This window comes from Herpailurus yagouaroundi, unplaced genomic scaffold (assembly GCF_014898765.1).
Source record: "Herpailurus yagouaroundi ecotype Mexico unplaced genomic scaffold, PumYag 216, whole genome shotgun sequence".
In the NCBI taxonomy this organism is placed as follows: Eukaryota; Metazoa; Chordata; class Mammalia; order Carnivora; family Felidae; genus Herpailurus; species Herpailurus yagouaroundi.
Genome location: NW_024412447.1, coordinates 7,284,343 through 7,300,506, shown reverse-complemented (window position 1 = coordinate 7,300,506; position 16,164 = coordinate 7,284,343). Strand labels below are relative to the sequence as shown.

The 16,164-nt window shown below is 47.6% G+C and overlaps 1 protein-coding gene and 1 long non-coding RNA gene across 2 annotated transcripts in view; one reads left to right on the top strand and one right to left on the bottom strand.

Annotated features, from left to right (window-relative positions):
- PILRA (paired immunoglobin like type 2 receptor alpha) overlaps nucleotides 1-5,433 on the bottom strand; it is a 17,287-nt gene extending 11,854 nt beyond the window's left edge. Inside the window, exons 1-2 of the mRNA XM_040455967.1 lie at nucleotides 4,693-5,433; nucleotides 3,981-4,370 (exon numbers count right to left, since the gene is read on the bottom strand). Coding sequence (XP_040311901.1) covers nucleotides 3,981-4,370; nucleotides 4,693-4,747 — 445 coding nt within the window. The 5' untranslated portion in view covers nucleotides 4,748-5,433. The remainder of the gene's footprint in view (nucleotides 1-3,980; nucleotides 4,371-4,692) is intronic.
- Nucleotides 4,779-16,164, top strand: part of LOC121017626 (uncharacterized) — a 23,489-nt gene continuing 12,103 nt past the window's right edge. Inside the window, exons 1-4 of the long non-coding RNA XR_005784836.1 lie at nucleotides 4,779-4,887; nucleotides 10,592-10,682; nucleotides 10,834-10,978; nucleotides 11,345-11,462. This is a non-coding gene — a long non-coding RNA (uncharacterized LOC121017626). The remainder of the gene's footprint in view (nucleotides 4,888-10,591; nucleotides 10,683-10,833; nucleotides 10,979-11,344; nucleotides 11,463-16,164) is intronic.

Genomic DNA, 16,164 nt, shown 5'->3' with positions numbered 1-16,164 from the left:
ACCCCATCTTGCTGCCTTGGTTGCCAGCGTGTTGCCACGCTTGGTTGCCACGCTGATTGGTAGCTGTGTATGTGGTCTGGGAGAAAGTGCTTGTTAGCTAGTGGGCTGTAGGATCTGTTAGGCTTTCTGAATCCTTTCTGAGCCCATCAGATAGATTTCCTAGAGAAAAATCTCCTGATTTCTTGCCATGGTAGGGTAGGGGATACCAGCTGGGCTATCCTGAGTCCTAGGAGGCATCTAAGGGGGTAAGGCATTTAGGATCCCATCAGTTCACCAAGTCTCCAGTTTTAAAGACTGAACTCTTGCCCCCAGGTATGCCTAGGGTACTGCCCCCAGAGTCCCTCTGCTCCATTCTTTCTAGAAAGCAAATCTCCAGTCTCTGCTGGGTGGGGAGGGGGTGTAGAAGTTTCCCTGCTTCTTTTTATTGTTTTAAAACTTTTAAAATGTTTATTTATTTTTGAGAGAGAGAGAGAGACAGAGTGTGAGTGGGGAGGTGCAGAGAGAGAGGGAGACACAGAATCTGAAGTAGGTTGCTGACAGTGCAGAGCATGACCTGGGGCTCGAACTCGCAGCCTGACCTGGAGCTCGAACTCTCAAACTGCGAAATCATGACCTGAGCTGAAATCAACTGCTTAACCTACTGAGCCAACCAGCCCCCCCTCCCTGCTTCTTAAATACATTATCACCTAGTCCTCCACCTTTCCAACCCCCTTTTACTCCCACTGTCAGGGGTTCTGGGGTGGCTCTTCCTAAACCGTTGAGGGGTTTTGCAGTGTAAGAATTGCCTTTCTTTTGGCGCTCCCCACTGCCAGATTATGGCTTAGCTCCCCTGGTCTCCTAAGCAGATACATTAGTCTATGTCTTTCCAGCTTCCCAAATATTGTTTTTCACCACATAGCTCACATATTTTTTTGTCCCTGTGGATTTTTGTCTTAAAAAATTCTCTTTGGGGGGCACCTGGGTGGCTCAGTCGGTTAAGCATCCAACTCTTGATTTTGGTTGAGGTCATGATTTCATAGTTGGTGAGATTGAGCCCTGTGTTGGGCTCCATGCTATCAGCATGCTTGGGATTTTCTCTGTCCATTTCTGCCCCTCCCATGCTCTCTCTCTCAAAATAAATCAATGAACTTAAAAAAATTATCTCTGCTGTCATTTTAGTAGGGTTTGGTAGGGAGAGGATGTAAACATGCATATAACCCACCGTCTTGGCCAGAATTTGTGCAATATTTTATAGTGAAAATTTAAAAAAAGATGAATATTCAGAAATAATGTTGCATATTAATAATAAAAATAAAAGATTTAAAGGAAAGCAATATCTCTTGTGAGATGTTGACATGGTCTTTAGAAGAACACACCCAAGGTTATTGAGGGCTATAAAACAAGGATCCATTTCTGGGTGGAAGATTGTATATTGCACTGACTTCTGTTTTCATCAATTGCTTTCTAGATTTAATGCAATTCCAATGTAAGTGCTACCGATAGGTGTTTTCCTCAGAACCGGGCAAACTTATTCCAACATTTATGTGAAACAATAGGCCAAAACAATAATAAAGTTTTTGAGGAAGTAATGTGGTTCTGATGGAAATAGTCTTGTCAGCCACTGAAACATGACCAAGTTATAATCACTAAAACAGAGTGGTAGTGATACAAGAAAAGACAGAACAGTGAAATGGAGATGACAGACCAGAAAGGATGCTATTCTACAAAAAGCCCGGCCTAGGAATCAATGGAGAAGAGAAAAATTATCCCATAAATGGGGTTGGGACAATTGATTCATTTCTTGGTATAAAGATCAGTTTAATTCTTCACCTCATACCATATATCAAAATAAATTCTCACTATATTAATGTGTTTTATTGTGAAGTCATATAAAAATCAGAATAAATTAGGGGCACCTGGGTGGCTCAGTTGGTTAAGCATCCTACTTTGGTTCAGGTCATGATCGCAAGGTTCCAGAGTTCAAGCCCAGCATCAGGCTGTGTGCTGACAACTCAGAGACTGGAGCCTGCTTTGGATTCTGTGCCTCCCTCTCTCTCTGCCCTTCCCTCCCTCTGTGTCTCTCTCTCTTAAAAATAAATAAACATTTAAAAAATTAAAAATAAATTAATAATTTAAAAAATCAGAAGAAATTAAAATCTTTTCAGCCCCTAGGGGATATAGGATTTTTTGGCTAAGAAATAAAAGAGAAAATTATAAAGGAGAATACAATGAGATTTGCCTACAAAAGGAAAACATCTGTATATAGAAAACATTGTTAAACTAGCCACAAACTTATCAGTTCTATTTGCTGCAAATATTCCTTTAGGGTGATGTCTTTGCATGGTGGCACCTCACTTGGATTAAAAAAACGTTTCTTTTTATTACTTTCCTGTATTTTTAAAAAATATGAGTATAGATATCCAATTAATTGTATTAATTGAAAAATTAATTTACTGATGAAAAACTCATAGTAAATGTGACCGAACTGAGAAATGAGGAAAGTTGGAGGATCAGGGAAGGAGGACGAGGGGTCTGGGGAGAGGGAAACCTCTCAAAAAAGGCCATTTAAGGGAATATGGAGGAGGTGCCAGAAATAGAAATCCAACGCTGTCTTGCTAAATTCAGGTTGTGAGCCACTTTCTATTTGCTCTGAAACCAGCACGGTGGCCAGATGGGACAGTGGTTTACCAAGGGTGGGGGCACGGAGAGTGTCCTTCCACCCAGGAGCAGTGATACGTTGTTAGAATTGTCAGTGCAAGTGATTATAAAGAGCAGACCTGGGATTTTTAGTTTTTAAGGAATTTTCTACAGATAATATTCTACAGACAGTACATCCCCTAGTGCCTGCTCCTGGGAAGGGCTCCCTCCCCAACCGCTCTGGAGACCGACAAACCTAGGTTCAAATTTCCAAGGCCTGCTGGGTAACATGGGAAGATCTGCTGCTGTAACACATCCCGTTCCTGGGTTAAAATAGGTGAAGACAACAATAGGATCAGGTCAGCTGTGAAGCTGAGCAGCTACTAGGTTAAGAGTGGAGGCTCGGGGGTGAAACGGGGTTCGAGTCCTGCCTGCGCCATGAGTGTGGCTTTGGGCAGGCGTTTAGGCTCTTTGGGCCTCAGTTTCCCTGTCTGTAACAGGAAGATAAGAGCAGTGCCTACTGTTACTGTGGGGTCGCGGGGAAGGTTGTTAACCAGGGTGACGTACACCTAGTTGTTCAACCTGACACAGTGCATGGTAAGCGGCAGCCGCCATATTTCTGCTGTAGATGGCATGTCTCAAAGGCCAGGATGGAGGAGCAAGATCTGAGTGGACAATGGGGACGGTGCAGGCAGAGGTGGGGACCAGGGGTGGGGGGAGGCAAGGAGGGTAAAGAGGAGGGGAAGAGAGGGATGGAAAAGGAGAGGAGGGAAGGGGCTGGGGCAGGGAGCATCGTGGGCCAGGTTCCGAGGAGCAGAGCAGGAGAAGGACGCAGGGGGGACTGGGAAAAGAGGTAATGGGGCGTGGCCAGGGGACAGGGGTCTTGGGTCATGACTGGGTACCTGCTGTGTGTGCTGGGTTGAGCCCGTGACTGTGGGGAGACACAAGACTGGGGGCTGGCAGGGGCTACTCACAGGGACACAGGACAAAGGGAAGGCAGACCACGCCCTGAAGAAGTCAAGTCCACCTGGACAGCGTGGGGTGAGGGGAGGGAGGCAAGACTGGAGGCCCAGCTTGAAGCAAGAAGGGAGGATTCCTGGGCAGCCTGGAAGGTGCTGAGGCTGGGGGAGCGGGGTGGGGACTGGCTCCGGAGGGGGCAGTGAGGGGGATGGGCAAGGAAGGCAGCCCAGGTTTGGGGAGATCCAGGAGAAAGAGTAAAGTTGGCAGAGGCCTGGGGAGGGGAGAGGGGTGGGGAGAGGAGTTTGAGAGAAGGGGTGAGCAGGAAGATTGGGGCCTGGGCCAGGCCTGGGGGATGAGGGCACCCTGCAGGGTGGGTGTGGTGGCTGCCGGGCAGCTGGACTCACCGTCGGTAATGGTGAGTTTGGTCCCTGGGATGGACTGCCACACCTGTTTGCCGTCTCTTAGCGTTTCCACTTGGACCCGGCAAAAGTACCTATTCTCATCTTCTTTCCGCAGGTTCCATATACGCAGGGTGCCAGAGTTCTGACCCTCTCTCAAGTCCAGGGAGATCCGGTTCTTGTAATCCTCATGGATAAAACGCTGGGTGCTGTTGTAGATGACCTCTCCATGGAAGTCTCTCCGTCTGACGGCTATACTCAGTCTGGGATCCTTGGCTAACTCCCAGCAGTGGAAGTAGGAGAAAGAGATGCAGGTGGAACCACCCTCGGGGGCTGAGAGAGACGCTGGTTGGTTGATCCCAAAGTCAGTGTTTGGATTGCATGCTTTTGAGCTGCCTGGAGGAGAGAGAGGAGAGACTTTGAGCCACTGGGAGAGATGAGGACGATAACCCCAGACCTTCTGGCACCCTCACTCACAGAGCACACCAAGTGTGACAGATGGCAGGACTGGCCCTCTGGCCTGGGTGTCCCCCTTGCCGGGCTTGGGGTAGGGAGGAGGGTGAAGGGTTGGGGAGGACCTGGCACCATGGGAGCAGCCCGCTGGAGCTGGGAGGCCTGGCCGGCTACCCCAGCAGACCCCTTCTCCAGCTGCCCAGCCACAGCCCTTCCTGGGGACTCCTGGCCCTCGGGGCAGAGCCAGGGTGTCCTGGACACTCACCAGCCTGCAGAGATGCCGGCAGCAGCAGCAGGGACAGCAGCAGGGACGGACCCATGGTCTCACTCTCCTCCCAGGAGAGGAGAAGCCAAGCAGCTCTGTCAAGGCCAGAGGGCAGGCCCTACAGAGGTGCCTCCTCGGGGAGTCCAGAGGAACGTGGAAAGCGTGGATCAGGTTCCTTCGGAAGAGCAAGGGAGGGTGAGCTTCCCCAAACTCGCGGGCCCCCGGAGTACCCAGCACTTCCTTTATCAATCTGGTTTCTTCTTTTTCTACATTGCAAAAGCGCCTCCCTTGTGGTCAGTGCACAGAGAGCCGTGAGTAAGGCCCCCAACTTCTTTCTTCACATGGAGGGCCATAGTTCATGGCCTTTCTTCACATGGCCATGGTTCATGGTTCTTTCTTCACATGGCCACCCCATACCTTGGCCATCTGTGGCCTCGCCTCTTCCATCTCAGCTCCTGGCCACCTCTCCTCAGGAGTCAGTCTCTGTCTCTCCACCTCTCCTTCTCACTGGCTCTCGGCATCTCCTGGCCTCTTTCTGTCGTCCAGGTGAAGGGGCTGCAGCAGGACCAGTTTGGCTCTTCCAGCCAGAGGACAGGCAGCCATGAGTCTCTGCCCAGCTAATGCCTCCCCAGAGGAAGGAGGAGGGACCCACTGGTGATCAAATGGCCTTGACCCCAGCACCAGGCACCAAGGACACCCAACTTGCACCTGGCCGCTCTCCCTCCCAGCAGGGGCTCCCCTGCCCAGGACCCAGGCCTACCAGGCTCCTTCCTTCCCCTGGTCAGCTCCTTTTGTGCAGTCTCACACCATCCCTGGGGTTAAGAGGTGAAGGTGGGCCTTCTGGAGCCCATGCCTCGACCCACAGGAGGCAAGACTTGATCGGCAGGCCCCTCTGTCCTCCACTCCACAGATGAGGAGACCAAGGGCTCAGAGAAGCCCTGCCTCAGGTCACGTGACTTTCGAGGTAGGTCCAGGACTCAAACTCCAGTCTCGCTGAGTCCACAGAGCCTTCTGCTCCTTCTGGATGCTCCCACCAAGTTGCACCACACAACCTTGGGCCTCGGCTCCCTTCTGGAGGGTAAGCCCCAGGAGGCTGTGTTTTTATAATGCTCCTTAGGTCATTCCCTCCACAGCTGTGAGAGCCCTGGCTAATTGGGAGCCTTCCTTGAGCAGGGGGTAAATAAGGCCCAGAACAGTAATGAGTCACCCTCCGGACGGTCCCTGGACCGTCTCCAATCGAGGGCACTGCCAGCCTGTGACTGCTGGTGGGTGGGGACGAGATACTGGGGCTGAGACCATTGGTGACTCTCTGTGCTGGTTTTAGGAGGCTCAGCTCCCTCCCTCCCCAGAATGAGGTTGGCATTGGCTTACTCAGTAGATGGTGGGGATTGGAGAACATGATTTCATCACAGGAAGTGGCCCCATCTTCTGGAGGCCGAAGCAAGAAGACCAGCTTCCTTTCTCAGTTGCTTCCTCAGTCCTAATTTTCCCCCACGCTTCTCCCAGGGCCTTCCAGGCAGCCCCTGCCCTGTCCCTGTGTCTGCATTTCTTGTACTTCCTCCTAGGCCCCAGGAGACAGGTTCTGCATTTTCATGGAATCCCTTTCTCTGAGCCAGGCCCTAAATTTGCCTCATTTTCAGCCCTACAACATTGGGTGGTGGATTTGTTGTTTTTCTATTTTCACCATCAGGAAACTGAGGCACCATCAGGAAGCAGCCTTAATGTCATGGAGTCCACTGGGCTGTGAAAGACATTTGGGTGAATGGTGACAGCTGGAAAGGTGGACAGAAGAGAGGACAAGGGACCGACTGCCTTTTTGGCAGTTCCTCTAGAGGGTGGCCTGCCCTGTCTGAGGGGTGACACCTGAATTTTATCCCCACCTTACCTCCCTGGCTGTGGAACCTGGCTGGACAGTCTCTTCTTTGCCAGGTCACCCAAGGAGGGGGCTGGACCCCACTAGGGGGTGCCCCAGCCCCTTCTGTTGGGCAGCGTGGCATGTTTACTCAACAGGCTCTGGGTCACTTTGGCAGAGTACCTGTCGCCCGGGTGCCTCAGGCCCTGCCTCTCCCATATACGATCTCCCTAGATGCAAGCTGCACATTCCATGCCATGTTCAAGCCCCTGGCCCCAGTGGGATCCCTATGAGACTTGAAATTAGGAGACATGATTTCTGCTCACAGATGGTGTGTGGTCTTTGTGTTTGTTCATCCTCCCTTGTCCTGGTAGCATGAGAGGGCCCTGTAATCAGCATTGAGCTGTGGCTCTACTCACAGAGGGGCTTCTGGAAGGAGGAGAGCCTGGTGTTTTGTGATTCCCTGATGGGCAGAGCCTAAATGCAGGTTTTTAGCCCAAGGGGTGCTGTGGGGGAGGGGTCAGGAGTGGGGGAGGGGTCAGGGACAGAGTGAGGGCTATGAGCTGTGGACCACAATTTGAGAATACGGCTTACATCTTCCTCCAAGTTCTCCTAAGTTTCTGTTCTCCCTTCCTCATTGGCCACATCTGTCACTGTCCCAGTCCCTTCCCCTCCATGGCACCTCACCCTGCTCCTGCTTTTCCCCCAAGATCAGGAATAAGGCAAAGATGTCTGCTCTCACTACCTCCATTCATTGTGGTGGACGTTCTAGCTTATGCAATAAGGCAAGACAAAGAGGTAAAATTGTTCTGTATTTTCTGAGAATCTGTATTTATGTATTTGGCATTCATCACATGGCAATTGTATTGACTTTTTTTTTTTTTTAATTGCATTCTTGATGCTCTGGCACTTGTGGCCTTGCTGACTGGGAAGAGATGGCCCCTCCCAAGGCTAGCCTATTCTTAGATCTAGGGAAAAGGCTCCTAGCATGCCTTTCATATGCAAACTAACCCATGAGACCCATACTCTAAAACACTACTTTTATCTAATTCTCACACACCAATCCAGTGTTTCCTCTGCCCTGAGTCAACCCTATCCTCGGTGCCAGACAACTAAAGATAGCACTTGTAACCCAAGGCCCATTCAAATTAGTCAAACTAGCCAATCCTAAACTGGTTCCTCTTCCTTATCTTGTCTTGCCAGGGAAAAACATAATAAAGGCTGTGATCTATGCCTTCCGCTTGGTCTTGCTTCTGCCTCCTCTAGTGTTTCCCCAGGTGGCCCTCTATGGCATGGCATTTTCCTTCTCTGCAAGAAATGTCAGTTATAAAAACCTTTCAGTGTCATTACCCTCTCTGTGTCATCACTCAGTCTCCTGTATAAATTAAAACTCTGTGAGTATAAGAATTGAGCCAAAAGGCATCCAGATTGAAAAGGAAGAAATAAAAACTCTTTATTCACAGATGACTTGGTGCTTTATGTAGCCAATCCAATGGAATCAACAAAAAAACCTACTAGAACTATAAGTGACTTAAGCAAGTTCACAGGAATCAAGAGCAATACACAGAAATCAATTGTTTTCTATATTCTAATGACAAAAAATGGAAGTCAAATGAAAACACTATCACTTACAATAGCTACAAAAATATGAAATATTTAGGGGTGCCTGGGTGGCTCACTCGGTTAGGTGTCTGACTTTGGCTCAAGTCATGATCTCACAGTTGGTGAGTTCAAGCCCTGCGTTGGGCTCTGAAATGACAGCTCAGAACCTAGAACCTGCTTCAGATTCTTTGTCTCCCTCTCTCTCTGCCCCTCCCTCGCCCACACTCTGTTTTTCTCTTCAAAATAAATAAACATTAAACAATATTTTTTAAAAATATTAGGGGCGCCTGGGTGGCTCAGTTGGTTGAGCATTTGACTTCAGCTCAGGTCATGATCTTGCCGTTCATGGGTTCGGGACCTGTATCGGGCTCTGTGCTGACAGCTTGGAGCCTGGAGCCCACTTTGGATTCTGTGTCTCCCTCTCTCTCTGTTCCTCCCCTGCTCACACTGTGTTCTGTCTCTCAAAAACAAATAAACATTAAAAAATTTTTAAAAATATGAAATACTTATAACAGAATATGTGCAAGATCCGAACAGAACTAGAAAACATTACTGAGATAAATTAAAGATTGACGAATGGAGATTTCCTACATAAGTATGAACAGTATCAATGCTGTTCAGAAGTCAGTTCTCTCCAAATTAATATGTAAATATAACACAATCTCAGTCATAGTCCCAGTAAGCTGTTTTGTAGAAATTGGCAAGCAATTCTAAAATTCCTATAGAAATTCAAAGTACTTAGTACTTAGAATTCCTATAGAAATTCATAATACTCAAAGTGCTATCTCTAGTTGTCTGAAATTGAAGAACAAAAACGGAGGATTTATGTTACCTGACTTTAAGACTTACTGTAAAACTACTATAGTCAAGATATATTAGTGTCAAGACAAATAGGTCAATGGAACTGAAACAAGTACAGAAAGAGACCCACGATTATGTGGTCAATTTATTTCTAACAAGATGAAAAGACAATTCAGTGGAGAAATTATAGTCTTTTGAACAACTGGTACTGGAACAACTGGAAATTTATATTAAAAAAATGAACTTCATATTTTGTTTTTGTTTTTATTTTTTTTAATGTTTACTTATTTCTGAGACAGAGACAGAGCATGAGTGGGGGAGGGGCAGGGAGTGAGGGAGACACAGAATCCAAAGTAGGCTCCAGGCTCTGAGCTGTCAGCACAGAGCCTGATGCAGGGCTTGAACTCACAAACCGTGAGATCATGACCTGAGCCGAAGTCGGTTGTTCAACCGAATGAGCCACCCAGATGCCCCTCATATTTTGTACTATATACAAAAATTAAATCAAAATGAATCATAAGCCTAAATTTAAGTCCTAAAATCATGTAACTCAAGAAAAAAAAAATAGGAGAAAATCTGTGACTTAGGTGCAGATTTCTCAATTCAACACCAAAAGCATTGAAGAAAATACTGTTCGGGGCGCCTGAGTAGCTCAGTCAGTTAGATGTCTTGATTTGGCTCAGGTCATGATCTCAGGGTCATGGGGTCTTGCTCTGCCCTGAGTGCAGAGCCTGCTTGGGATTCTCTCTCTCTCCCTCCCCCTCTGCCCCTCCACTGTTCACTAGTGCACACCCTCTCTCTTTCTAAAAAATTAAAATTAAGTTAAAAAAACAAAAATCATAATGAGATACAATTCTATATCTGTTAAATGGCTAAAATTGAAAGATCAGTCATACTGTTGGCAAGGATGTGGAGCAACTGGGAATGTAAAGAGGTACAACTGTTTGAGTCACTCCTTAAAAAGTGAAACATAGGGGCGCCTGGGTGGCGCAGTCGGTTAAGCGTCCGACTTCAACCAGGTCACGATCTCGCGGTCCGGGAGTTCGAGCCCCGCGTCGGGCTCTGGGCTGATGGCTCAGAGCCTGGAGCCTGTTTCTGATTCTGTGTCTCCCTCTCTCTCTGCCCCTCGCCCGTTCATGCTCTGTCTCTCTCTGTCCCAAAAATAAATAAACACTGAAAAAAAAAATTAAAAAAAAAAAAGTGAAACATATACCTACTACCTATACATATACATGTACCACATACACATACCACTGACAGGTATCACTGTGTTGACCACCAGCAGCAGCAGCACATGGGGACTTGTGAAAATGAGAAGTCTCAGGCCCCAGTCCAGCTTGTTGAAGTTTGAGAACCACTGCTCCTGGGCAAGGACACTGACTTTCAGGACCTGCCTTGTCTGTTACCTTTACTTTTCATGGCAATCCTGTGAGATGAAGAAATTTTATTCCCACCCATCAGAGGAAGAAACTAAGGTTCAGACAGGTCACCTCACTCACTCTAGTTCCCTCTACTGGGGCGGCCTGGACTTGGACAATGCTCAGATCTGTGTGCCTTGGGTGCTTGGCGCTTTCCAATATGATTACCTTTCTTCCCAGCTCAGCCAGTAGATTAACCTCTGCCATGTCCCCTCTCCTCCCACAGCTCTTCTAGAGAAAGCCATTCATCAGTGCTTCATTCATCTGGATGCTTGTCAAGGTCTGGGGAAACAAAGGCAACAGAATGTGAGCATGAGGTAAGGCAGGAAGATGACAATGGTTCCCTGAAGGACAGGGAAGGAGGAGAAACCAGGAGCCAGATCTTGGTCTCTACCCTTCCCCATGAACTGCCTGGTGTCACTGCTGACAACAGCACTGTTTATTTACTTCCTCCTGTTTTCTATCCAGAGGACAGGGCCCAGAGAGGGTTTCTTCTGCCCTGGTTGGGGGCAGGCATGCAGTGAGCCCTCCAGGAATTAGGACCCAGCTGGGAAGGGAAGACTCGCCCGTGTGAAGCAAGGAGAGGGAGGCCACAAAGTCAATGCTGAAACAGGTGGGGATGACATCTCCCACTTACTGGGTGCTGGGTGTTTTGCTTATTTGCTGTGTTCTTGATGCTTTGACAGGTGGAGCCTCACTGACCAGGGAGAGACTGCCCCTCTCAGTGCTGGCCAGTTCCTAGAGATGGCAAAGACTTGCCCAGGAGCACACCTTTCATATGCAAACCAACCAGTCCAGAGCCCAGTCCAGAGCCCGTACTCCAAACCACCTCTTCCATCTGGCTCTTCTGCTCCAGGAGGGCAATATTCCTCTACCCCATTCTCCCCAGGGCAGCCCCTAATCTGCAGAATCCGCTGAAATTATTCCCACTGGCCAATCTTAAACCAGTTTAACCTGCTTTGCCTTGTCTTTTCCACAGACACTAGATAAAGGCTCCTGCCCGTGTTTTCCCTTCACTTCCTTTGCTTCCTGCCCGACCTTGGTGTCTCCCGATGCAGCCCTGCATGAGATTCCGTGCCTCTGGGATCTAGGGATCAGTGAGTATAAATTCTTACCTCATGACAGTAATTTCTGTGTCTTTGTGTCTTACCATATCTGATTCAAACAAATCCAAATAAAATTATATATATATGTATATGTGTGTGTGTGTATATATATATATATATATATATACATATATATGTTAAATGTTTATTTATTTTTGAAAGAGGGAGAGAGAGGGCCAGCAGGGGAGGGGCAGAGAGAGAGGGAGACAAAGAATCTGAAGCAGGCTCCAGGCTCTGAGCTGTTAGCATATAGCCGGAAGCAGGGCTGGAACTCAGGAACCGCGAGATCATGTTGGCAGCTTAACCATCTGAGCCACCCAGACGCCCCTAAAATTACATTTTAAAGTAGAAGTTAACTCTCCCCGTAGGCAGGGTCTGTTATGGTCCTCATTTTACAAGAGGAAACTGAGGTCCTGAGTAAGGTCGTGAACATCACTTAAGGTCACATTGCCACTGAATACCTGCTGTGATGTTGGGTCTGTGGCTCTGCTCCCCCCACTTCCCCATGCAGTGACAACCGTCAACAGTCCTCTGGGCCACATCAGCACCCAAGGGTTCCCTTTTCTGTGTTGTCTTCCTGCTACAAAGGGAGATGCTTGAGGACTGACCGGGGCATGGAGCTTTGGGTCACTGGCACCTGGCATAGTGCACGGGGCAGTCAGTGCCGACTGGTGTGAATGGAAGGAACACAGAGGTGGGTGTCAGGTGATGACGATCCATGTAGCTTTCCAGTCAGTGTGCAGTGTTTTCTGTCTTACCCCATTCTGTCCTCCCTCAGACCCTCTAAGGGAGGTAGCTGTTATTCCCACTTTACAGATGAGAAGACTGAGGCTCGGGGAAGGGAAGGCATTTGCCCAGCAGTCTGACCCAGGGGCTGCCTTCTGTGGAGTCTGCCACTGTCACATTCACAAGTTTCATTTGTCATGTGACCGAGACTTCCTCACCTGTCAGCCTCCTCCTCATGGCCGCTGGCTGCATTCCAGCTCCTGAGCAATGTGACAAATGCCAACAGAGCCTCTCAGAGGTGAGAGCAGAGGGCTGAGGACTGGGAGGCACCGGCTGACTCCTGACCTTGCTGTGCTCCCAGCTTGAGGGAGGAGGAAGGATACTCTCAGAGGTGACCCTTGTCGCCCTTCCCCTCTGTGTCACAAACAGCTCTCCAGAAGCCCCAATTCATAGCATTTGCCAGTTTCCATGGTGCAAGAACTCCCACAGTATGGAATTAGCTACCTCTGTGTGGACCAAATGTTTGCATCCCCACTGGATCCCCCAAATTCCCATGTTGAAGCCCTAAGCACCAGTAGGGCTGTATTCAGAGGTGGGGCCCCTAAGGAAATAACCAAGGTTAATGAGTCATGGGGGTGGAGGGCTGATCCTATAGGACTAGTATCTTTACAGAAAGTGGCGTCAGAGTGCTGCTGTCTCTGTCTCCACACGCACCTGCTGAGGGAAGGCCTTGTGAACACATAGCAAGATGGCGCCGCCTACAAGCTACAGGCGGTGACCTCAGGACACAACCTACCCTGCCAAACCTTGATCTTGGACTTCCCGCACTCCAGAACTGAGAGAAATTCCTGCTATTTAAGTCACCCGGTCTGTGGCATTTCATCATGGCAGCCCGAGCAGACTAATACGACTCCCGATGTGAAGTCACTGAATTTGAGCCAAGAAGAAATGCACAGCGGCAGGTGCTTCTACGTTATTCCCACCATGCAGATGCAACAGCATAAATAACGTCAAGAGCATAGATAATAGTAATACGTGGTAAACTATGTAGGCAGAGATGAGCTTTCTTCCTTTTTAATATAATTTATTGTAAGGTTGTATTTTTCTTTTTTTTTTTAGGTTTATGTATGTATGTATTTATTTATTTACAGTGCTGGGGGGGAGGGGCAGAGAGAGAGGGAGAGAGAGAGAATCTCATTAGGCTCCACACAGTTAGCAGTGTGGAACCCCATACGGGGCTCAAACTCATGAATTTTGAGATCATGACCTGAGCGGAAACCATGAGTTGGAGGCGTAACTGACTGAGCTACTCAGGTGCCCCAGGTTATATTTTTTTCTTGATTAAAAATTAAGAAAACATTTTTAAATGTTTATTTTTGAGAGAGAGAGAGAGCACGAGTGGAAGAGGGGCAGAGAGAGAGAGAGAGGGGGACACAGAATCCGAAGCAGGCTCCAGGCTCTGAGCTGTTAGCACAGAGCCTGACTCAGGGCTCAAACTCATGAACCGTGAGATCATGACCTGGGCCAAAGTTGGCGGCTTAAGTGACTGAGTCACCCAGGCACCCCTTGATTAAAAATGTTTTATTGTGTTAATGCATACTTAACAAAAACTTACCATTTTAGCCATTTTTAAGTATACAGTTCAGTGGCATTAGGTACATTTATACTGTTGTACACATATTTAATATTTAACAGTGGCTGTGTTGAGAAAGGGCTCACAATATTCCCCCAAATTAACAATCAGCTCCAGTACGTTTCCCTCTGTGGGATCCCCTTTATCCATGGTCATCAGGTGGCTTAGCAAATTCAGAAGAAAAATCCAGGAAATGCTTTTGTTGATGTGCATTTCACAGAATTCAAATTTAAGGTGAATTATCACGGACACATAGTCCTCCTCCTTTTTTCCTTCCTTTATATGAAATATGTTTTTAGTGGCCTGAGCTGAGCACATTCTTACAAGGCCTGAACTGGCCAACGGATCTCAGCTGAGGCCACACTTTGGTTCATGTCGGCCTCAAACTTCATGTCATTCACTGCGTGTCACTGGCCCCTGGTACTGATGTGTTTTTGGTTTGAAAGTGTTTTGCTGTGGACGGGTTGTGCCCCCTCTGAAGGCTCTAGGGAAGGATCCTTCCCGCCTCTCCCAGTTTCTGGAGCTCAAAGCGGGCTTCAGGGTCCTGGGCCCATTGAGGCACCACGTAGTCTCTCCCTCCCATGTCTGCCTTCCAGCATGACGATTGGCTTCCCTATATTCCCTGTTCAGATGCAGAGTGGCTGCCGGCCCTGGTGGCCCTGGTCTTTCACTGGAGCATAATTACTGTGATAAAGTGGTTACCAGTGCATCTTGGACAACACAAGCTGGGATGAGGGTGAGATCCGGGAGACCCGAGATAGGGAGTTTGCATCTGAGAAGAGTGAGTGTGGGTGGTGACCCCCATAAGGACCCCAGGTGGAAGAGGGTTCTCCAGAGTCTGGGGGTAATAGCTGCAAACGGCTCCCAGGCACACACCCTGTCACGGGCCTTTATTAACTCGTGGTGTCTATAGAAATGTAATTATTCGGTGCCAGCAAAAGGCCAGAGTACAACCAGAGCCCTGTGCCTTATGTCTAAATATTTAAGTTATCATAACTTGGCAAATAATATCTCTCTGCCTTGAGAAGTATGCCTTCATAATACAAAATTGAGAAATGTGTTTTTATGCAAATGACAGTTAGCAAAGCAAAGATAGCTGAACTGATTATTATTACAGGAGCCTGGATGTTCTGTTTTGGGTTGGCGATATTTGCAGATTTTTAAAGACGTAGGGGTGCCTGGGTGGCTCAGTCAATTAAGCATCTTACTTCGGCTCAGGTCATGATCTCACAGTTCATGGGTTCAAGCCCTGTATGGGGCTCTGTGGAGCCTGGAGCCTGCAGATTCTGTGTCTTCCTCTCTCTCTGCCACTCCCCTGCTCATGCCCTCTGTCTCTCAAAAATAAGTAAACATTAAAAAAAAATTAAAGAGAACTACTGGGACCTCATCAAAATAAAAAGCTTCTGCACAGCGAAGGAAACAATCAACAAAACCAAAGGCAACCGACAGAATGGGAGAAGATATTTGCAAATGACATATTAGATAAAGGGTTAGTAAAAATCTATAAAGAAGTTATCAAACTCAACACCCAAAAAATAAATAATCCAGTGAAGAAATAGGCAGAAGACATGAATAGACACTTCTCCAAAGAAGATATCCAGATGGCCAACCGACACATGAAAAAATGCTCAACATCACTCATCATCAGGGAAATACAAATCAAAACCACAATGAGATACCACCTCACACCTGTCAGAATGTCTAACATTAACAACTCAGGCAACAACAGATGTTGGCGGGGATGTGGAGAAAGAGGGTCTCTTTTGCATTGTTGGTGGGAATGCAAGCTGGTGCAGGCACTCTGGAAAACAGTATGGAGGTTCCTCAAAAAACTAAAAATAGAACTACCCTACGACCCAACAATTGCACTACTAGACATTTATCTACAGGATACAGGTGTGCTGTTTCAAAGGGATATCTGCACCCCCATTTTTTTAGCAGCACTATCAACAATAGCCAAAGTATGGAAAGAGCCCAAATGTCCATCTATGGATGAATGGATAAAGAAAATGTCATATACAATGGAGTATCACTCAGCAATCAAAAAGAATGAAATCTTGCCATTTGCAACTACATGGATGGAACTGGAGGGTATTATGCTAAGTGAAATTAGTCAGAGAAAGACAAAAATCATATGACTTCACCCATATGAGGACTTTAAGAGACAAAACAGATGAACATAAGGGAAGGGAAATAAAAATAATATAAAAACAGGGAGGGGGACAAAACAGAAGAGACTCATAAATATGGAGAACAAACTGAGGGTTACCGGAGGGGTTGTGGGAGGGGGGATGGGCTAAATGGGTAAGGGGCACTAAGGAATCTACTCCTGAA